General features: G+C 41.8%; 2 protein-coding genes across 9 annotated transcripts in view; one reads left to right on the plus strand and one right to left on the minus strand.

Annotated features, from left to right (window-relative positions):
- LOC111874817 (transcription factor collier) overlaps positions 1-9,474 on the minus strand; it is a 376,238-nt gene extending 366,764 nt beyond the window's left edge. For all 6 annotated transcript variants that reach the window (XM_033755619.1, XM_033755620.1, XM_033755621.1 and 3 more), the window contains exon 1: positions 8,609-9,474. In XM_033755619.1, the coding sequence (XP_033611510.1) occupies positions 8,609-8,784 (176 nt within the window). In that variant the 5' untranslated portion in view covers positions 8,785-9,474. The remainder of the gene's footprint in view (positions 1-8,608) is intronic.
- Positions 1-23,524, plus strand: part of LOC111874820 (protein PBDC1) — a 751,412-nt gene that overhangs the window by 382,734 nt on the left and 345,154 nt on the right. The gene's annotated exons all lie outside the window — the stretch shown is intronic.

The raw sequence follows: 23,524 nt of genomic DNA on the forward strand, positions 1-23,524 counted from the left end.
AAGTTAAATCCTCGGTCAGGGAGACCGAGTAACCTGGGATCTTGCGGTTGATGCAGTGTTGCCGAATCTACAAATCCGCTGAAGAGCTATTTGTTTCAAGATTCGTGTTTCTCTTTGTTCTGATGACGCTCTTATGAAGTGAAGAGCTGAGAATGACAGAAACTGCAATTAGTTCTAGCCTAATTAAGTTTATACTCTTCTCAAGTCTGAAATGAAAGCGCCAGAACAACCTTGTACTGTCCTTTGTACTCGTATAACCACAGTCTGCCATCAATACATACAGAGTAATAAGCACCTAAGTAGTGAGCAGTTTTTAGATTGCGGTGAGAAACAGTTTCTGTGACGGAGAATCGTATGTTTCACACTTTGATGAATTCAATCGAATTACTTCTGCTCAGGGAGAAAGGAAGAGAACCACTTCACTAATTCGATTAGGCGCTTGTCGAGAATTTGTCCTAGTTGTCGTTCCGCTTGTCCTCGCAGGAGTGTTCGGGTTCTGAAAACATTTCTGTAAGTTGGGGGCCTACTTCATATGGAATCAAGGTGATGTATTACAACTCATCATTTTCCCAGTAAGGGCCTTCGTAATTTCTATGGGATTTCAAATATTTAATATATACAGTTTGCTCACAGATTATTTAAGACATCGTATCAAGTGTAGAAATTATTTATCGCCTAGTGATATGAAAGTAATTGTGAATCGGAAGTATAATATCCAACATAAGTTTCTTCACGTTGATGTTTCGACTTATTTATTGTTGTACTGTCCCAACATATTATGATAATTTTATATTTTAAGATTTTTATATTTTAACAAAGATAATATTTTCTTATTGGTTTTCCTTTTCTAGTTAACACGCCTCGTTAGATTTAAATGAATGGGCCAATTACTGCTAAAGGTCCATACGTAAACCGTTGGTTAATTTAAATATTTATCCCGAAATTGGCTTGGAAGGCCTGAGAAACCCCAGGAAGAACCTGTTGCTGAGAGTCAAACCAAGTACCTTACCAACCCAAGCCATATGCATTACCGCTGTTGTAGCTTGCAAGACGGTGTTGCTTCTGAAATGTACTGAATAGGAATGGTGTTAATCAAAAACTGGTTATATTCACAACTATATTGTAGCAATAGTACTTGAGCCACTGTTCCGTGTTATTGAAATGTTAACAAGAGTAAGTAAATGCTTCTCTGAGGGAGTGAGATATCATTGAATTGGTACTTTATATATTTTCTGAACTTCTCGGCAGTTACAGATCACAAGGAATAATAATTATCTTGGTCAAAGAGGACACTAATCAAATAAATGGGTCGAGATCAGGCTAAATGAATGAACTAAGATTCAATATGTTAATATATATATACATATATACACAACAGTAAATAAGTCAGTTAATAAACCATTAAAATATCCTTCATTCCTTCTGTGTTAAATTGAAGGCATTAATTTGTGTCGAACAGCCAATTAAGCCTACCTCTGTGCTTCACATAAAGGCGTGTTACATGTGATCACCGCTCTTTGCTCCATATATTAGAGCATGAAACCGTTAACACGGAAAACACCATTCAGAACATATCAGGCACAACGAATTTACTGTTATAGCACTTTGAACTATGAAACAGCAGTGATTATAGGCTGACTTGAGTGTGACAATCCAAATGAGTTTAAACGAAGCCGTATCAGCGTCTGTGACATATTTCTGTCTGTCTATATGATGTATCAATTATGGCGCGGCCGCATCAGACCACGTTTCAATTTTACGAGAATTTTGTCAGTCCGACATGGACCTGCCACCTGTGGCTTGCATTATCTCGAAAGATGTAAGTCCAAATTTTTCCTGTGGGATGATTATGCAGAGCTACGAACTGTCTGCAAGGTGGCAAAGTGGTGAAAGTAGCTTCCTCCAACCTTATTGAAGAACGGAGATGACCATTTCAACGCGATGCCAAGATGCCCCTTTCCCGTAGCTGAAGACACAGGTGAATTTCTGCGTACCATTTACAGTTTCTATCTTGTCGTAAAAATGCTATGCACCTTGTGTATCAACAAAACGAACAAACAAAGAGCAAAATCCGTGGCCTGTAGTCCGCAAACGAACTATACCGACCGAGCGACCGCCGCTTGTCGGCGAAGTTAGTGCCAACTGTTGCGGGTAGAATGTGTCCCGTGGTGAGCGCAACGGATCCCCACGGCCGTTAATCTCGATTTTCTAGACCGGAGCCACTATTTCCTTGAAATAGGTCCTCATTTGTCCTCACGAAGCTGAGTTGATCCCGTTCCAGACCCACTACTTCTCAGAAAATCTGGTAGCGCCGGGAATCGAACTCGGGACTTCTGGATCTGTAGCCAGGAACTCTGACCACTAGACCACAGAGGCGGTATGTACCTTTTGTACCAGGAGCATTAATTACTATCGCACAGAACAGTGTCTTTCAAGGATTACGTTGAAAGTGCAAACATTTCTTTTTCATAAATGTTGTAAACAGCTGAAAGTAAAATTGTCCCTGTGATTAATTAGGACCAGACTATGAAGATGTATGGGGAACGGACGCATAGCTCCATATATTCTTAACTTCGTCACTAGATGAAAGTGACTGGTTTGCTTCACACCCCGACCACATTTTACCCAGGAAAATAGCCCTCGGTACCTGTATAATTGTCCCTGATATGACTCATTTCGGAATTTAGAATAATAGGATTTACAAGTGCGGACGGGAATGGACTGATAAGGGTAGAATCTTTGGAAACGTTCTTAGTCAGTGTGTGACCGTCTCAGTTCCGTAAGAAGTAGTCTCTTGACCTGCTGTACAAGTATTGTTTTCAAAAGCCCAGTGAAGGGACTGGGATATACAGTTAATTAATCATTAGCCCATCCACAATTAGTTACATAGTTCCAGGGAATTTATTTTGCCTAAATAAGTCCTGTTTGCAAGGCTCGAGTCGCCTCCAACTTATTTACTTAGCCATAAACCTTCCTGCCCCGCCCAAAGTGCCCTATCGAAACTGAAAAAGGGGCCAAGTCCCAACAAAGTGCTGTAGAGCCATAATAATTATAATTCAATTCCTCAATTCATTTCTTTATTATTTATGTGCAGTGTCAACAGCCGCAAGGCCAATTAGAGACACAACACGATGTAGACAAATAATTACATTATGGACAAACACAATATAAAGTCAGACAAATTAAAGGTAAGCACTGGAGGAAAAACACATTAATGCAGAGAAGTAAACAAACAAACGAAGATGAAGGGAGGTAACAAGAACAAGTTAACTAAGAATTGCATAACAGAGAACATTAGGAGTATCAACAAATATTATTAACAATTTTAGGCTGATGAGTATAAATATAATTGAGAGAAACTGTTCCGATTGCAAATATGTCGAGATCTTTACACATCGCGTTGGGAGCATAGGCGCCCCCAGCAGGACAGTGTTTATTAGAGGGACTAACACTAAATCGTTTAGAGGTTTCTAACATTTCCCAGTATAATAAAAACTACGATAATAATAATAATAATTTCCAAATTTACGGTAGGCTTACGTACTTCCACTTACTGCAGAATTGGCAGAAATTAGAGCGGATATGTGTAGTTTGAAAATCACTCCTTCGCCTCGATTATACACGGTCCCTATCAGTAAAGTTCAGAGGAACGGGATTTTTAAGAGAATTCCATTTAAATAAGAGATTCCTTTATAGACCGGTCTAGAAAACCGAGATTAACGGCCGTGGGGATCCGTTGCGCCGACCACGCCACATCCTCTATCCTCAAAAATTGGCACTGACTTCGCTGACAAGCGGCCGTCGCTCGGTCGGTATAGTTTGCTTGCGGACTACAGGCCACAGAGTTTTTGTGTGTATTCCTTTATATAGCAAGAAAGTCGTCATTGTAGTTGGTTTTGCGAATACATAAAATAAACGGAAGTTCACTGATATCTCAAAGCAACCTTTGAGCGGTAATACATTTTAATCTTAAATATGTTATTAACCTAAGCAGCTAACAAACTCCATGGAGCAGAGGTCATTTTGTGAAGCTAATAGCCGCTCAGATAATCAAGAAATGCCCCCCCCCCCATCTCCTGAAATACCGTGTTCACAAGAGCTGCCGCTGGTCCCACTTCTCATGCAAATCAATCAAGTTCACATCTTTACACACTATTTATTTCAGAGTTATGCTTAGTTCCTCCAAGTGGGCTCTTTCCTTCGGATTTTCCCATTGTGACATTTTCAACTTGCGTCCTTATATTAATATGAGATACCAAGTTTCAGAGCTATACAAAATAACAAGTACAGTCATAGTTTTATATATTTTAATCTTTATATTTATAAACAGCAGGCGAGAAGATGAATGTATTTTCTTTGTGGGTCAATTTTCATTTATTAGCGTAATTTCCAAAAACCCTAATTCGTAGCATTTTTTAAGGATTCATAACTATGTTATATGTTACCTTGATTCCTGGTGACGAGATATAAATATTCAGTGTTCTCTGTGTTTTCTTGTGGACCGAGCTATTCACTCGCGTCTAGTACAGCTTCTGTGTTCTTTGTGGTTTTTATTTTCCTCTCAGTATATTGAACATAATTATCTCCTTTTTTCAAGCAGTAATGACTACTGGTATGAATTTCATGTAACAGCCATTTTATGCAGTCTTTCTGTACTCGTACTTAGAGGACATTCTCATCCCTTAAACTCCCCCCCCCCTTCCAAAGTGTTTTTCTAATTTTTATTTTACGCTCAATGGATCTGTAGTGCCCTCAGGAAAGACCTACGTTTGGAATTCATCACAACTACACGTCATTTCTTTCTAACTCCGGATACAACTCGAGCTTTATTGATGGCTGGATAAAGGTGCAGGTCTGTAGTTAACGACTTTTGCTATGCCTGTATATACTTGTCAGTGTATTTAACTGTATTTGCAATTTATTTAACGATGCTACCAAGAGCTGAGGTTACGCGGCGTCCAGCGATACCATGAACATTGAATAATGAATTTGAAATTGTGTGCATGTAGTTATCAAGGTCTAATTCCAGGTAGACCTACTATCCCAGAATTTTCCCGGAAAGGACAGTCTGTTTCAGGGCCGAGATTTGAATTCTGGACATATCAAATACGAAACAGGATTTCTACCGTCTCCACGTGTTTGTCAAATTGTGAAGTCTAGGTAAAGGGGCTGAGATATAAGGACGAGAAGTAAATGTTGACATTCAAACAGTTTTCATGGGGTGTTTGGAGTGGATTTTGGCCACTGAATATAAGGGTCCGCATAAATTTAACTACATGTCTTCATAAATAATTAAATGCCGATAGAATAGAATGATGATAAATATAGTGCAGGGGGCACGCGATAGCGTAGTTGATTGAGGCACTATGCTACAAGCCGGAAGGTCGCGGGTTCAAGTCCCGATGAGGTCATTGGATTCTTTAAGTTGACGTAATCCTTCCAGCCGCACTATGGCCCTGGGATCGACTCAGCCTCTGACGGAAATGAGTACCAGGTTTCTTCCTGGTAGTAAAGGGCGGTCGGCCCTTAAGGCTGACAACCTCACCGTCATCTGTGATTTGATCGTCTAGAAATTGTGGGCGCCTTGACGTCTCACAACCCTATGGACCTCCACGGCCTCTTACAGGGATAGCTTTACCTTCTCAATGTTGTTAATGTTACTATTTTAAAACAAACTTATGATTAGAAGCGCCAGGAACGTTGCTGCTCATGTTTATAAAAGAAAATTACTTTTGAAATAGTAATTATTAGACTGGAAGTTTAAATGACACATATTGAACTGATGAACAAGATTCCTTCATTCAACACAAAATGAAGAACTGGAGCCTTGCCGCCTTTACCTTCCATTCACTTAGCACTTCGATCGGTAATCCGATGTTTAATTTAATTAATCAACAATATGTAAAACCTTACTTCTACTGCAGAGAGGATTTCATTAACAATGGAACAGAATTTGTACTACTGTTCAAATTACGAACTGCCTTGATCTACGACCTGCGACCTATGTATGTATGCTTCTAGCAATATTTGTACTGCAGTGAGGGCTATGTAAGATTAAATTTGGTAGCAAATGAAGAGCAAGAAAGATTGACAAGGCTCAGAGGCGCTGTTATCTTATAGCTGATAAGGGTACATGCTGCTGTAGCTTACTCTCCTCTGATATAGTTCTATCTAGACACAGGTTTACGTAGGTTACCAAACATCACTATTTACTCTACGCGTAGTAAGAATTAACTGCGACCTAATCCTGTGCGACACAGTCCTTGAAAATCTACAGTTGTAAAAAGGTCAAAGCTATCCCTGTAACAGGCAGGGGAGGCCCATAGGGTTGAGACGTCGAGGCGCCCACATTTTCTAGACAATCAGATCACAGATGACGGTGAGGTTATTAATCTTAAGGGGCCCATACACGTACGAGTCCGACTCAGCTCGGGTTCCAATGAGCCAAACTCGTCCGTGTGTGGGTCGCAATGTTGGAAGTCAGGTCATGCGTTTGTGGTGAAATTAATCTGAGCCCGGCTCCCGAATCAAGCTCGCCGAGCCGGACTCGCGAACCAGACTCGTACATGTATGGGCCCCTTTACGCGCCGGCTGCCCTTTACCCCCGGGAAGATTTCTTGTGCTCAGTTCTGTTAAGGGCTCTCATTAGAGCCCATCTTGAGCCAGGTTAATCCACTCAACATCCTACCATCCTTTTTGGGGGTTTTAAAATTTTAATAATCTTTATGGATATAAACGGACGTTATATTTTTGTATTGAAATCATTTTTACCAATGTTGTATAGAAAATTATTTCTATATATGAGTAAAAATGTTATATTTAGCGTTTATTTTTACTAATATAGAACTTCTGAGGGTATGAAGGGATTATATTATAGGCCTAGAAACGTAAATCTGAGTCGTAGGCCTGTTAAACGGAAGACGTCTAGCTCAGTATAAAAACTAGAATAATTTTTGGGAAACTGCATATTGCAAAGATTATACAAAAATATAAAACAGCCTAATTTGAAGCCATAAACGAAGAACCACCATTTGACTTTGGGAACTCCTATTCGACATTCAACAGGCAAATTTCCGCTTAATGTAATCTATGTAGGCCGATGAAACCGAACTTATGTATAGGAGGAACGTGTGAAATTGGGATTAATGAAGTAGAACACGGATTTCCTCAGTTGCCTTTCCGTAAATAACTTATAGTTCCGAAATTATATCGTGTAGACACACACAGTAGGCCTGTGTCTTAGTAGAATCGAATGTTGGGGTTAACTTGTTGGATGTTCAATAGGCTGTGTATTTGTATCCTTTTTTTTTTTTTGTAAGGAGACGTAAATGATTATTCGAGGTTCCAATCCGAGTGAGAAACGCTGCACATTATAGGCCTATGCGAATGTCTTTATTTTACTGATATTCCATAGGCTCCTAGAAACAAGTCCATTGATTGGCGAGAACGTTGACATTGTTTTTACTTTAAGTGTTGTGTGTGAGGATTCCTTTTAGATGCTGGAAAACATAGCAGGTTGCTTCTCCTGAATTGCTGTTTGCTAGCTCGCATGCTTAATTTCGGTTCAATTTTGAAAGACTTAAACAACCGTAACAAGCGTATTAGTTCATGGAACTACATAAATTTTTATAACTGATGCGTGAAATTTGAAGTTCTCTTGGAATTGAATAGGAATATTACTGTGTTCTTCAATATGACTCCATGTAGTCTGGTAGAGACTTAGCTACTATTTGGAGTAAGTCGCTTCCCACATCTTCAGGGAAATTACCCTCAAGATGGAGACGGGAGCTTCCTCAGAAATGTTTCGCGCCCTTATACCGCACTACCCAGCATTGCATATCAAATAATAATCATCCATATATGTAATGTATTCGCATTTGCGAGAAAGCTTTAGGGTTGCCATGACAGGTTCCGCCCGCGTCTGAAATGCTACAGGTCGGAAAAGTTTCATTCCAACAAATTATTGTTATGGAGAACGTTATAATAATGACCATCGTATTTTCACTAGCATATGGACTATATAATGATTTCTGATCCTATGTAAGCTAATAAACTTCTTTTAATTTTTTCTTAACATCTATAGAAATCAAGTTTTTGAGATGCATCCATTCCTACTGTAGACATAAACATAGCCTCAGGCCCAAGTGGTTATTGAAAGTTGCTAGGATAGGAACAGCCATCGGAAATTTATTCTGACCACGTTTAAGCAGATTGAGCTTAACGAAGCAAGTAGACGGAAAATTCTACGCTCTGTAGTATTTGAGTAAATACATAAGGTTCTCACAAGCTCTAGAGTGGGCCTATTGCTCCTAATGCCCTTGTTCCCGCATTACATTGTTGACAGCGATATGTTAAGACTGCTTAAAGGCTTGAGGTCTTCATTCTATTTACTTAAATATAGCCTAGAACCCAGACGAGGAACTTAAGTGTTCGACATAGGGGCTAAGTGCACAGAAGACAGTGATATCTGTATTTACGTTCTGTATACAGCTATCAGCTTCTGCCCGGAAAATCGAAGTAAGCTGATAGCCTTAAGCCTAAGCCTTATCGTAGAGAAAGTAGACCTATAAACCTTTGATTAACCACAGCAATATAGAACTTTGCTGACCTGCTCTGATCGACGACTGCGGGCTGCATCCATGACCTGGCAGCCGCCAGTTGGGACGTAGAGAGCGGTTCCTCTTTGAGGCTGGTGACAGGACCTCGCGGTTGGTGGTGGTGGTGGTGGTGGTGGTGAAGTCCCGCCGCTGTGGCTGCGTCCTGGTGGTGGTGAAGGCCGAACATGAGACCGCCGGGTCCGACCCCACGTGTGGGACCCGGTGGTGGATACAGCTTGCGTCCCCACGCGGCTGCGACAGGATCCAACTCCACGGGGGGCGGGGCTGCCGCCGCCGCTGCCGCCGCTGTGGCCGGCAACGACAGCGCTGGCCACGGGGACGCCGTGGCCCCCACGTATCCGCGATCTCCGCACGTGAAGTCCTCGGACCGCGTCTTGCGGGCTTTTGTTTTACAGCGTGTGCGAGCTTATGTTGCGCAAGAAAACTACTGTATGTAGGCCCTTACACCAAACATGGAGCTGTGTCTGTACTGTGTCCAGGCATGAGTCCTCTGCACTTCACTCGATAGATATGAAACTACGCTTCACGAAATGTCTGTCCTTGTACCAGAATCACAGGCTTACCATCACTCCTGTACACCGCAGGATGCCTGAGGAACCAGCTACTATCACTGAAGCACTCGGGAACAGTCAGCACGCGGAAGTGGTCACAAGGCTCCGTTTCGCGTGGTCCGTCGTGCTGGACAACACTGAACAGTCGGGCTCTCCCTGTGCCAGAAGATAACCATCGAGTGCTTGTGACTACGACCAGACAATTTGATGGTTTTGTCAACCTCACGAGGGTGGAACTATGGAGGGGAAAAGAGAGGGCGCAGGGTTGGTGGGCTGGTAGTGGTGGTGGATTTGTTGCTCACAAATATTGTTCCTATTCAGACGCGAGAGTTTCTCCCTGAGGGTAGCCACTACCCTCTTCCTCCACCCCCTTGCGTGGCGTGCCACTCCCCCCGGAGACACGTAAAGCTCCAAGGGAGAGAGACTCACTGGTACTGGGCCACTAGAAATGTGGCTCGTCTATGGTACCCTGGCGCCCAAAATGAAGACGGTGGGTGGAGGGTACTTCGAAAAGGTTGGCACAGGAGGATCGCGGTAGGCTGAGCCACGCCCCCAGAAGGTGTCACCACCAATCACAAGGGAGTGACACGATTCACTTCGACCAATGAATGTTGAGTGACGTCATGGCGTGGACAGCCCCACGGTGTCATAGCATTATCATCTGTTTTCTCATGAGAAGAGGGGATGGATATGTTCGGGTGGCAGAGGGGTCAGGTTGAGGTGGCATGGCGAGCGCAGGACGCGCACAGATGAGGGGGTTTCTCCACTGCTCTGTAGCAGCACAGCATCCAGAGCACCGGTGGTGGTCTCTAGTGGCAGAGGTGGGGATTTCATGCTCGCCTCAGCGACGAGACCCGCGGCAAGACACGCGACAGGGCCGGACCGCAGACCACTAGGGACCATAACCATTGAAATGATAATGGAACACTACTTCCCGTAAATCTATCGGTAAAATGGGAAAATGGTCTCACATTCTCTTAGGGGCGGTGGATTTCAGGCCCAGCAGTGAGTGGGTAAATCAGCTGGAGCGTGAAGCTTACCTCCTACAACCCAAATTTAAACCGTTACCAGTGTCGTCTTCAAGGTACCCTATTATATCAGAGACCTCAGGATAAAATGTAATCATTTCTTTTTCAAAGATTGAGCTGAGCTTAGGCAGAATTCAGAAATATTTTCTCATAGCGCTTAGCACGATGCTGTAGGTCTTATGTAACGTAAAGTTGTTCTTGTGCTTAACCAAGTAAGCACTAAGTCATGAAGGAGTATGAAAGAGTGGAAATATTGATCCACATTTTCTTGACCTAGACACCAGTTTGAGGGGAGTAGTCAGCTCCACGCCTTGGCTGCTTTACCCCCGGGGAAAAAGCCCTCGGTACCCATTGGATAGGAGACTTGGTGGAACCCACAGCCAGTCTGGACGAAGTGTAGAAGAGAAAATTTTTGACCCTACTGGGACTCGGACTCCAACCCCTAGGTCGTCCAGCCCGTAGCCAGCCGCTCTACAGGCTGCACCATCCCGGCTCCGTGTCATTTAATACCAGCATTCTGAAATTGATGTTGGCCAATATGTGCATAAATTTTCCCGAATAATATTGCCACAGAGATTTTGAAACAGTTTATTCTGTACTGATAAGCCGTTTTGTAATACAGGCAGGATATTTTTCTACTGTGCCGGGGTGCGAACTAATCCCTGTGTGCTCATTTCTTGGTTGTGGCTTCCCTACTCAGTCCACTGCGGCAATAACATCACGGGCTGGAGGTTACTGCTCCCCTTGCAATGCGTTAAATACGTAACATACATACATATGCCTATGTCTCATATGAAGGAACCACAGGGCTCAAATCCTCTTCGCACTGAATTATACTAAACACGTCACTGTTACTTTGTGTACAAAGGTCTATAAGATATGAATTCTTCGTACTCCGGTACGTGTCGTTTTGTTTCTGTCAAAATAAAATAAAATAAAGACTTTCCTGAAAGAAAATAAATTGGAATCAGTTTTGCGTGTAAAGTGATGGACGATACCAAGTACAGAACCTAATCGTCACTTTGCTGCAACGAACGTGCATCTATTCTTTCGTACGGTCATAGTTTCAATGACTGTGATGTGGTCCTTGCAGTCCATTTTAATATTCTTGCGCAAGGCTCGTGAAATATTGCAAAACGAACGCCTAAGACAAGCGTCGATGTACGTAGTTCGAAGTCCTTTATGTTGAGACTTGTTGTACACATCTTTGGGTCCTGCCTATTAACACGCCATTTGTTCTTATATTACTGAAAATTTTCAGCTATTAGGTATATTATTTATTCCGTTTTTTTCCTTACAGTTGCTCTTCCAGCCCATTCAGGGCCCTGGCCTCTTATTCAGTTCCATAATCATTTTTCACAGATGGTAGGACTCCTTGGGCGAGTGATCAGTTAGTCACAAGGCCTCTACCTACACACAGGACAACACAAACACAGAATAAATGCACAGAGACATGCATGCCTCGAATGGGATTCGAACCCACGATCCCGAGCGAGCGAAGACAGTTCATGCATTAGTCCGCGTGGCTACTGTGACCAGCTTTTGTTTTCATGGACACAACAGACAAGGCAGTGCAGAAAATATACATAGGCCTATCATATAAAAAGTTGCAATTCATTACTTTAGATATGGTATCTAGTTCGCCCTAGTGCGACGAGCATTGTGACACTTGGCGTTTTATTAATGACGAGTACGAGTTGGCTTAACCTTCATGACAACTGACAGAGATGGAAAGGCGGCAACAGGAGGCGCGAATAGCGGGAACCCATGCATGTGCACAGCCGTCAAACGTCCTCACGTAACATAATTATATAAAACCACTGTTCTGGTATCTGCATAATACTGTCACGTGTAGGAGTGACTTATACGACGGGGTTTGGATTGAATGATTGGATTTGTTGCACCTTATTTACACATCTCGTGACTACAGGCAATACAACGCGATGGCTGATCTACACACTTTCCAGTTCACCGTTGCACACACAATAGCGTTCTCAGTCTTCACTAGTCGTATCCTGGCAACGGATATATAACAGTCTCACTGTAGCTTCAAGTCACGCATCTAATTCATTTCTTGACATTTCTTCTCTATCAACTTCCACTGCCATCTCCAGAACTCTACCCAATTCTCAACAAGACACTCAAATGAACTCTTCTTCAACTGAACTCTTTCGACTTCTTCCAACAATTTTTAATAACTTTCCACGGACAACGCAGAAAACACAGCCTTTATTATTAAGGAGACGTGTTTATTGACCCTTTGGCTAACAGTGGACGTCTTATTGTTGCGCACGTTTACTTCCGCGGGAATGTGTTTACCGAGTCTCAATTCATGTACATTTTAACAATATTCTTAAATAATTTCATCGACGAAATGAGTATATGCGAATAATTTTATAGCTTACATTCATGACTGATGAGTCAGAATTTGTCCGAAATATTGTCTCATGCAATTATTTCAACCCGAAGTGGAGTCTGCAAAAAGAATCAAGGTTAAAGTCTCGCAATGTAGACCTACTTTGTCGAAGGTTGCAAAGGTTTTATTTGAAAATGAAAGGAATTCACCGTAGGCCCACGACTAGAACTTGGCCGAAACGCCGAAATGGAGAAATCACTGATTCCACGCGGGGAATGTGGTTTTTAATTCACTGAATGAAACTCAGGGTTATTGCCGCCGATTTTACAAAAAGAAATGTTAATTCTGTTAATTAATCTTTTTCAACACAGACAGTCGCTGGAAGTGAAAGAAGGCGGAGAAAAAATAAAAGAGTTTGGGAGAAATTGCGTGCCATTTTTCAGTGTTTATTTCTTTATTTGTCTATGTAGTAATGTATTTATTTCAGAAGATTATGTACACAATGCCTGCTGCAGTCTGACAGCCTCAGCTTCACAAGGGAGACAGTTTTATAATAGCTTGAAAATGGTTTTGAGTTTCTTAAATAATTTGTCATGTGCCGCAAAGAAAGTTGTCATAATTACGCTACGTTTGTGGTAGATGGACAATCTGCAGACAATAGAAATACTGCAAGGCTTCATCAGGCTACTGAGTTGGTCATGGACTGTCTTTGTTACAACTGCTTCCTTACCCAACAGGCAACAGCCAGGTATTTCTTCAAACCTTTTGACAAAATTTTAGAAGATGCCACGGAATTTATACCAAGCGTTTGCTTTTTATGTAAAAGGGTAAAACTATCCCTGTAACAGGCCGTGGAGGTCCATAGGATTGTGAGACGTCGAGGCTCCCACATTCTGTAGACAATCGGCTCACAGATGTAGGTGAGGTTGACAATCTTATGCACCGGGCGCCCTTTACCCCCAGTAATACGTAGTTGTCTCCATCTTCATGTTGCTTTTCCTCCTTCACTTCCACACATTCTCCTTAGAACCCTGATCTCAAACACTCTCAATATAACAGACCAAGTTTCACACCCACACAATAGAACAGATGCATCAATAATTAGTCTTCATTCATTCATCAATGGCTCTACAGCCCTTTGTTGGGCCCTGGCCTCTTCTTCAGTTTCGTAATCATTTTTACACAGTGGGTACGACTCCTTGGACGAGTGATCGGGCAGTCGCAAGTCCGCTACCTACACAAGGGACAACACAAACATAGAAAAAGACGCACACATAGACATCCATGACTTGAATGAGATTCGAACCCATGACCCCAGCGTTCAAGCGAGCGAAGACAGTTCATGCCTTAGACCACGCGGTAATTGTGATTGACCTAGAATTATTCCAGGCCTATCAATTTATAGCTCTAATAGGCCCACATGCCTATTATTTATATATCTGAAGTAAAGAGACGTAAAGAGTAGTGAGATACGAAAACGCATGAAATAAATGCTTTTGAATTAAGGGTGCAGGCTCCCCGAAACTGGAGTGAAGCGAAGTTCTCTCATTACGATTTACCGCTAGACTTGGGGTAGCGAGCCGGGGGTTCAAGCGGCCTTGCCGCGTCACACGATACAATCTTCCCCGTTACGTGTCATCTTCATGTCTTGCCATTACTTTAATGAATCGTATTCATTAGTCGGAAAAGCATAGTGACAACAGCTGATATATTCACTGTGTCGCTCCATATTCTCACCCTACGTGGGCCCTACACATTTAAAATTGTCGATAACAAAGGAGTTGGTTCCTGTATAAACTAGGAATACAGTTATTCGTCCTTTCCTAATCAATACAACCTACCGACTGTGACTGAGATAAGGAATAAGACGGAATTTAATCATTAGCTACATCAGCAATGTTTTCGGTAAGCCTGTAATAAATTGGGGTTTCAACCAAAGGCGATATAAAACAGCCGAGCCTGCTGTCACTTCCCTTCCCTCAAACAGTCTATTCTATTCCAAAAGATCGTATTAAAACACCAAATTTCTTTGGAAGTATTATTATTATTATTATTATTATTATTATTGGTCTGCCAGTTCCTGCTCGGTATATCAGAGACTTTGCCTTGTTCAGTGTTTGCTCCAGCCCCTCGGTCGTCCAGCCAGTAGCCAGTCTCTATACCGACTGCACTATCTCGGCTTCTCATTATTATAATTATTATTATTATTATTATTATTATTATTATTATTATTATTATCATCATCATCATCATCATCATCATCATCATCGTCATCATCATCATGAATATTATTTTTCTCGTCACTTAAAGGCTTAAACAAAGTCTGGGTGCCTATCCTGATATTCTGACCTTTTAATGATAACTTTGGCTATACAAATAATTATTACTTTATTATTATATAATATTATATTATATTATTATCAGTATTTTGTTTTTAAATTCTTTCATATACTCGTGCTAAATTTTCAGTTGGACCCCTGGGCTGTTAAATTTGCACGTTAATAAAGAAAATTTTAATTATTTTTGCATACAATTTGTGTTAAAGACTTTGGCTTATTTTCTGACTCTAAACTGTACTTGGATCAAAATTCTTATTATTTAAACACACATTGTGTAAGCTATTGAGTCTGATACGAACTAGTCTCTTCGCTTTCTGCCATTAAATAGTTTTATATTACTTTGCATCAGCTCACCCAGAATGGAAATTCAATATAATTCCGTTGCATGGAGCTGTCTTGTCAGCACGTACTGCAACAAGCTGCAACTTTCTCCTCTGAACGTTTTCTCCCTTGTGTTAAACAGATTATTTAGAAATCATAATTTGTAATTTATAAATACGTTCTGGATAACAAGAATTTGCACATAATATTAGTGAATTGGCATTATTTATAAGGAACATGTATAACAGTTTTATTACCTGCCTTTCACTTGTAGAAGGTGTTCATAAGGGATTTCAACACGTCTTATACTTCGTTTTCACATAGTAAATGCCCTTCAATTTGCTGCCCCTTAGCCACAAATGCACAGACCGCCTCTGTGGTCTAGTGGTCAGAGTTCCTGGCTACAGATCCAGAGCTCCCGCTTTCGATTCTCTCCGATACAAGATTTTCTAGAAATAATGGGTCTCGAACGGGGGTTCACTCAGCTTCGTGAGGATAATTAAGGAGCCATTTCAAGGAAAAAGTTGCTCCGGTCTAGAAAACCGAGATTAACGGCCGTGGAGATCCATTGCGCTGACCACGCGACATCTTCTATCCGCAAAAGTTGGCAATAACTTCGCCGACAAGCGGCGGTAGCTCGGTCGGTATAGTTCGCTTGCGGACTACAGACGACGGAGTTTGTTTTTGTCTGTTTGTCTTTAGGCCTGCGCCTAATAAAAGTAGAGTTTCTATTGGTGAAATTGTCCTCTTTGGCCATGATGTGGTAGGCCTAATGGCCGTATGAAATATCTGAAGCATTTCCTACATATAATGAGAGAAATCACTGAATCTTCGATAAGTATAGGGCCTAATTCTAGATTAAAGTTCAGAGGAGAAGACAGTAAAAAAAAAGATAAAATTGTCCCTGCACTTAACTAATTAAACACTACGCCATGAAGGTGTACGGGGGAATGGATATATACGTAGATGCACGTTTTCTTGACCTCTGCACTAGTTGGAGGTGAGTGTTAAGCCTCACGCCCCTGCTTCTCTTACCCCCGGGGAAAGAGCCCCCGGTACCCATTAAATGAGAGGTTAAATAGGAGACAGTCTGAACGAGATGGAGAAGTGAAAATTCTTAATCATATCAGGACTTAAACTTCGACCCCTCGGCCGGCCAGCTCGTAGGAAGATAGCGTATATAAAGAAAATAAAGGAAACAAGTATCATGACATGGGAAAAGAAAAAATATTTAAAAGAACTTTATGCATGCCGCCCCTTAAAATTTACAACTTTTCTCTGGCAAACAGAAGCAGACCTAGACACACCTCAGGCCTATGTGCCTATACGTTATTTTACAACGTGTTCTTTTGGATCCCACTAATTGAACCTTCCTCATCTTCTTAACAGTGAAGCGCAATTTAATAAAATGTATCTAAATCTTACTAATTACATTCTCATGCGTCCCCCTCTCCGTTCCGTGACGCCTTCTCAACAAGAATCTCACACACAAATTTCTTATATCCGTCTTCATTTCCAACCCCCTCCCCCCCAAAACCAGCATTTAAGTCCACTATCTCCTTGCTAATTCATTCTGAGGAGTATTTTATTTGGGAAACTCTTTTCTCTACAAGCTTCTTTAAGTCCTTCTCCGGCAGTAGACCTACAGGAAGTTCCAGAAGTTGCGTCCCTCTTCTCCTAACACACCTGTGCTTTCTTCAGAATGGCAATGCAGTGACGCACTACGCATAACAAAGTCTTGATCTCCACGGTAGGAACTGTCCATCAATGCTTTATCTCAGTAGGCTAGAGGTAGAAAATCAAGAAGTTCTGGGAAGAACTGATCTCCTACTTTGTTTTGATACGACACGCGTCGCATAAAAAAGTCGCCTCTTAATTGGCTTAAGAGTGTCAGGAGGTTGATTTCAAGGTAATGAAGTTTACATATTCCCAAATCATTGTGTTTTCCAGTCACTGACTTACTCCATGAAGCAGAGCTGTTGCTGGAAGCTGGAAATCTCTCAGCTTGAGAAGACACTCCCACCTCCACCCCCCATTATGGGAACCGAAATATTGTTACCGTGTTCACTAGAGCCCGACACTGTATCTTATCCTGAGCCAGATAAATCCTGTCCACATTCTCACACCATATTCCTTCAAGCTCAGTAGTTTTAATGTAATTTTCCCATCTGCGTCTCTTGCCTTCAGGTTTCCCGACATAAATTTAGTCTGCATTTCTCACATCTCCCATGTGTTCATTGACATAACGTAGGTTGTCACTTGGAAACAACACCAGCCTCTCATAAGAAGAAAGCAATTTGGTCAATATAAATCTGCAGAACAGAGTCCGCGAGAAGCTAATAGTCGTTGAGCTAGTCAAGATACATTCCCCGTGTTTGAAACCCTGGGGTTTATTGCCATGTTCATGGGAACACATTCTGAGCTAGACGACTCCAGGTCTCATAAAACATATATAAGTTCACTAGGGACATAATCTGTGCTCTACGGTCAAAATTTTAGAATTAATTGATATCGCAATGATTTTAAATAAAATATATGCCTAATTATCTTGAGCTAAACATAGATATCTGTAAAGAATATTCTTATATCTCCTGGAAGTAATTTCTTTTTTTCGAGAGACTGCTATAGACAATTTTCCCTCCAAAATAACACCCGCTGAGCTTCTTGTTACTTGGGGGAGGGGGGGGTTCTGTAAAGACGAGACATGGTCACTTGTCAGGGATACGAGTGGTCTCTGAATAGAAGGTTGCATTACACTGAAATGGCCTAAAACGTAACCCGTACCACACAAATATGGTCTTTTAGAGAAGTTTCGCTGTATTTGTGTCATACGGACAAGGCTTATGGGTTCAAGTACCTAAGAAGGGTACTTTCTGGAATGTGACGCAGTATAGTCCCGTAGGAGTCCACAGACGTTTCGAAGAAGCATACTGCCTCCATCATCAGTGTTCTGCTTGCTGCCTGCTTTTTGCTTGGCTTCCTGTTCGACCCTGCTTTTGGAGGTAGTGTGTTCTTCTGAAAGAGCGTGGCACCCCGTTGTTTTGACAATGCTCCTCAGAATATGGCGCCTTCAGATTTTCAAATGTTCATGCGAGCCGGGCTAGTGTAGTCAGTATAGCGACTGGCTACCGGCTAGATGACTGAGGGATCTGCGTTCAAGTACCTGTAGGGTCAAGAATTTTCTCTTCTCTATGAGGTCTGGGGTCCATCCAGGCTCCTATCCAACGGGTACCGTGGGTAAAGTGGCCGGGGCTTGAAGCTGACCACTCAAATCTAACTACTGCCGAGGTCAAGAAAATGTGGATCTATACACCCATTTCCCATACGCCTTCATGGCGTAGTGCTTAGTTAGTAAAGCAAAGGGACAACTTTATCTTTTATTGAGGTGGGTTAGAATACGTCAACCATATTCCTGCGAGGTGTAGAATGCGAGGAAAAGGAAACCCGGTGCCTGGGGGTATAACTGGACCAACCTGTCACAGCGGACATAAATACAGGGACCTGATCCTCCAGGTTGGGGGTTGGACGTAAGTCTGAAGACCTCTCTCCTTAAAATGATTTGTTGTGTAATGTGAAGAAGTAAAAACCGGCCAGGTCTGGGGCGGAACCTGCTAAGAAGGGCTATGACTGAAAACAATTTCCTCCAACCTTTGTTAATAGAAAATTAAATATCCTATCTCTTGATTGTCTTAAAAATGTAGGCAAACCATTGTGCAGAGCGTACAAACGAATTTTAGAAAAGGAATTCGAATTCTGAACCTTACTGTAGACTTTATCGTACACTGACTGGCCTACTCGACTAATTTTTTTTCCCTCCGCTTCTACATTTCTTATCAATCGTTGCCACTGACTTTCACTGCTATACTTTTATCTTCTCGTTGCTTTACATGGAGGGGGTCTGAGCTAATTACAATTACTGGCTGAAATTTACATCCTGGGGTCACAGCGTGAAGTATTAGATTTATGTACGCGGTTATACGAGGCTAGAGCTGCAACCCTGCTCGAAAGTAGTGCCCTTGTTTGAGGGGGAGGCAGCTCGCAGGAAAAAACAGCGACTATAGGACCACTCCAGCATGGCATATCAAGGATTGCTAATTCGTTTTAGTTGCGGCTAATTTACTTCCCTCCTACCCCCATCCCCGTGCATAAAGTCCACTATTGCCCTCTTTCGTCTTTTTTTTTTTTTTTTTGCAGCTTGGGCATGTGTCACATGAAGTGGCATTGTCTCACTCTTGATTTGTTTTAATTAACGACTTCTTTATGGGATGTCTTTTTCTGTCTTTATTGGGCTCTATAGGTCCACAGAATATTTCTGTAGTGAGCCTACTAGCAATGACGTCATGTGATTAGGTATGATTGTTAAAAATGCTTGATTTGTCAGGATTAGTTAATTAAGCCTAATTATTGTCTGGATATTATTTTCTTTTGTCTACTAAGGTAACCATTGTATGCCATTCGCCAGCAAACCTTCTCCTTCCCATTCCCTTCCCCTTCACCTTTTCCTCCACCACCTCCTCCTCCTCCTCCTCCTTCACATGATCCTCCCCTCCACCGCCTCCACTTCCCCCTCCTCCTCCTCCTCTTAAGAATTAGTCAGTTCTGGCCTCCTGCAATCCAAAAATTGTTCTTCCGCCTTTATGGATTAGACCCTCCGGTCTCTTCCAATTAAGAATTAACTTAGGAAATTATGAATAATTTAGATACTGATAAGAATTGTTGCAAGGAAATCGGCCCATCGGAAGGCCCGTACCCACGTAAGACATTATAAACATAAAATAAGGTCGGCATATATCTAATGGGATTCGATCCATGTCCCCAGTGTTTGAGTAGTGAACGTGTGTATGAGTATTTACCGCACAGCCTCTTCTAGAAAACACTGGAATACACAATGTGTTTCATCAGTAGGGCTATATGCCGTTCTTGATGTTCATGCGCTCGTTGTATAGGCCTGTAGGCATACGCTTACCGTTGTCATTGACGTCACTTTAGCGCCCGTCCTGATGTCAGCAAGTCTACGCATCTTTCTGCGTTGGCAGGTGTTAATGTTATCCTCCATCTTCAGATCTGTAAATCCTTTCCTATTCATATGATTATACATTATTTGGTATTTCTTGTGACAAATAGGCACGATTATTTTGTCGGACGACTAATTAATGGAAGATTAGTGAAGTAATGCGAACCTGTTGATTAGGTAACAGTAGTGGCTCTTGTAGTGTCTGTTAACTGACATTTATTAGTAGAGCCTGTTATTATGACTAGAATACAGTACCCTAACTCAAACCTTCAGAGAAGTGAAATGTTAATACGGGTTTTCAATGGATGAATCTACTGGACACGAAGTATAAGGAGTTAAGGCTGTTTGAAAAAGGGTAACTGAAGAAAATATTTGGAATTAGGAAAGATGAAATGGCAGGAAGATGAAGAGAATAGCATAAAGAAGAGTATCATAATTCGTACCGTGAACAAAATAATATGACGATGAATTCCAAGGAAATGAGATATCTGGGACACGTAGCATGCATGGAGAAGATTAAGACCGTAAAGAATTTTAAAAATCTAAAGAAAAAAGGACGCTTGAAAGGCGTGGTTGTAGATTTTGTATCTGTGCGTAATTATCACGCTACTGATGCATATAGAGGGCGTGGAGGTAAATCTCAACATATTACATGCCTTCGTCTCTACAGTCTCTGCCGTCGCTGGAGGCGACTGGTAAACGCCATCCTTCTGCTCTATGCCTCCATTAACCGATGCAAAGAAGATTGCTTCGGCCCCAGGGACGCTCTGAACATGGTAATAAAGGGAGGAGTTCCTAGGATTTATCACAGCGGTTGTTATAAAGCGGCACTGCTAGTGTCGGGAAATGAACCCTGGCCATCGAGCTTCTAGCTACTCACTTTGCTATCTCAACTATGCAAGCCGATGTTAAATAATAATAAAACGAGCCATAAACATTCTATGTCAAAAGTGAGTTGTCCTGTTATAGTTGGCTTCTTCTAGTGGCTGGAAGCTGAGTCACTTTCCGGTGTTCTTCACAGAGGGAGGTCTGCTCCTGGATTAACGATAGGCGACTCACAGAACTCTATCTTACATATTCCCTCGATACACGCAGCTCTTTAGAATATCCGAAACCCATCATACGACAACGGCAATGAGCTGGAATCTGCCTGTAGGCGTGCCTATATTGTCTCTAGTAGGTACAGAATAATCAGGGTTTGTTGAGTCGGCGGCGGAGGCTGGAGAGTGCTAGGTCCTGTTGAGATTTTCCAAACTCCCCAGCCTGCTTGCTCAATCCATCACTATATATACTCGAGCCTCACCTCCGGTCTCCCTGAGTTTTATAGAGAGAGGGGTGGGTGCGCTATGAGAAGGGCTGGAAGTGAGGAACACTGCTTTAGCGTTTACATGTTCGCTTGTCTTCTATTGGACTCTGATACAACACACTGTAATGTATTGGTCTTCAAGTTTCCAAGTTCCACCAAGTCACACATCACATCATCGGATAGACTTCTCTTATTTTAAAAGCTGAGTTCTTGCAACGTCAGAACTTAAGGTTAAAATATACAAAACAATATGTTTGCCTCTTGTTGTAGTATATGAATGCGGGATTTGGTCCCTCACGGCAGGAGGAGACAGATTCGAGATGAGAGGGTATCCAGCGCTCAGGAGAATGTTGGGCTCTTTCTCTTGCTCCGAGAAATGTTTACACATTTCTGTTCTTGAAAGATCGCTGCCCTTTCTAGCTCAGTGTGTGAGTCCTTCTATGGCTCTATTATTTTCGTTGTTGTTATTAGTATCGGTGTTATTTGTAAATATAAATTGAAAATTATATGCAAATTAACATGTTTAAAACTAATATAATTTTTCCACCCTTAAACTTAACAGCATCCGCTTTGATTACTATTGTGACAATCCGCAACCTCTTTCTTCAAATAAATTAATTTTAATATTATGCTCTCATTCACGATTGGTGTCGTCCCTTCGACTTTGCCCACTAAGAGTTTTATCCTGCATTTCTCACCTTCCCATACTGCACTGCGTTATGTAGTACATCTAGTGTGACATCATCTCTTACTTTTGCTTTTGTAGAACCTGTCCCCCACTGATATCAACAGTCGCCAGCTTTGAGACCTACACGATCTTAATCTGAGCGAATTACGGGACTGAGACTTCAAATCCCGAACAGAAAAATGGATTTGTATCAATCACCAAAACCTCATATTGTGGAGTGTAGTCATGCAAGGAAGGGTTGTGATGTATTCTACTGAAAATATACAAAAGTCATAAACCTGTAATAAAACCAGTTAGCTTGTTAACTAACTCAATTAAACAATACCTTCTTGAGAAGCTGATAGTCGTTCAGATGATCAAGAAATACCCCACCTTTTATTGAACCCACATGTGCATTATCATATAACCACTGCAGTGGAGTTTAAGGGTTGTAGTTAAAGAATGAAAAGTTTTTTTTAAGGAATCAGTGAGGTATATTCTCAGTGTTCTCGCAGTTTCTTTTTCATTGTTAGTGGGGTGGGACTAAGTCCCTTGTACTGCGGCCACTTCTGGCCTATTGTACCAGCCCCAGATGATAGGTGAGGGTGATTGTGGAGCAATTGGTGGAATGAAGATTGGTAGGGGAAACCGAAGTACTCGGAGAAAACCTGTCCCAGCGCCAATTTGTCCACCACAAATCCCACTTGACCAGACCCGGGATCGAACCCGTGCCGCCGCGGTGGGAAGCCAGCGACTAACCGCTTGAGCTATGGCGCGACCCTACTCGCAGTTGTTTGCCTTGCTCTTTGCACGCTTGCTCTTGTCGAAGAACTTCTCACCCGAGTTTCTTTTAAAGTACACATTTACTTTGTGTGTGTATATGTATTTCGGCCTCAATATGTTTCTCACGAGCACCTTCTGACTGGGCAGGCTAGTGCCTCTAAGCTTTATTTAGACTTCTGGTGGTAATTATTTACAATTTCTTTAGTAAAACCGTCACAACACAACTATATTAAAGTCAGTGCCTAGTTTGGTTCTGCTACACGTTTCGGTTATTAAATTATTTATTATTATTATTATTATTATTATTATTATTATGAAGCTACAATAAAGATCGACAGACTTAGATGTTTGGAGTCTATTAATGCGAACCTTAAGACACAACCCAACCAATTTTGGAAATACGTGGCGTCCTTTAGGAAAAAAAGCTCCACTTCTGTTCAGCTCATTTGGTAGACCACTATGAAGTTGACAACGCATTTGCTGATCACTTTCAGTCAGTATATAATAGTTCCTCTCCAGGGGTCTTCCCCTCCCTTTCATC

The sequence above is a fragment of the Cryptotermes secundus genome, unplaced genomic scaffold, assembly GCF_002891405.2.
Source record: "Cryptotermes secundus unplaced genomic scaffold, Csec_1.0 scaffold27, whole genome shotgun sequence".
NCBI lineage: Eukaryota > Metazoa > Arthropoda > Insecta > Blattodea > Kalotermitidae > Cryptotermes > Cryptotermes secundus.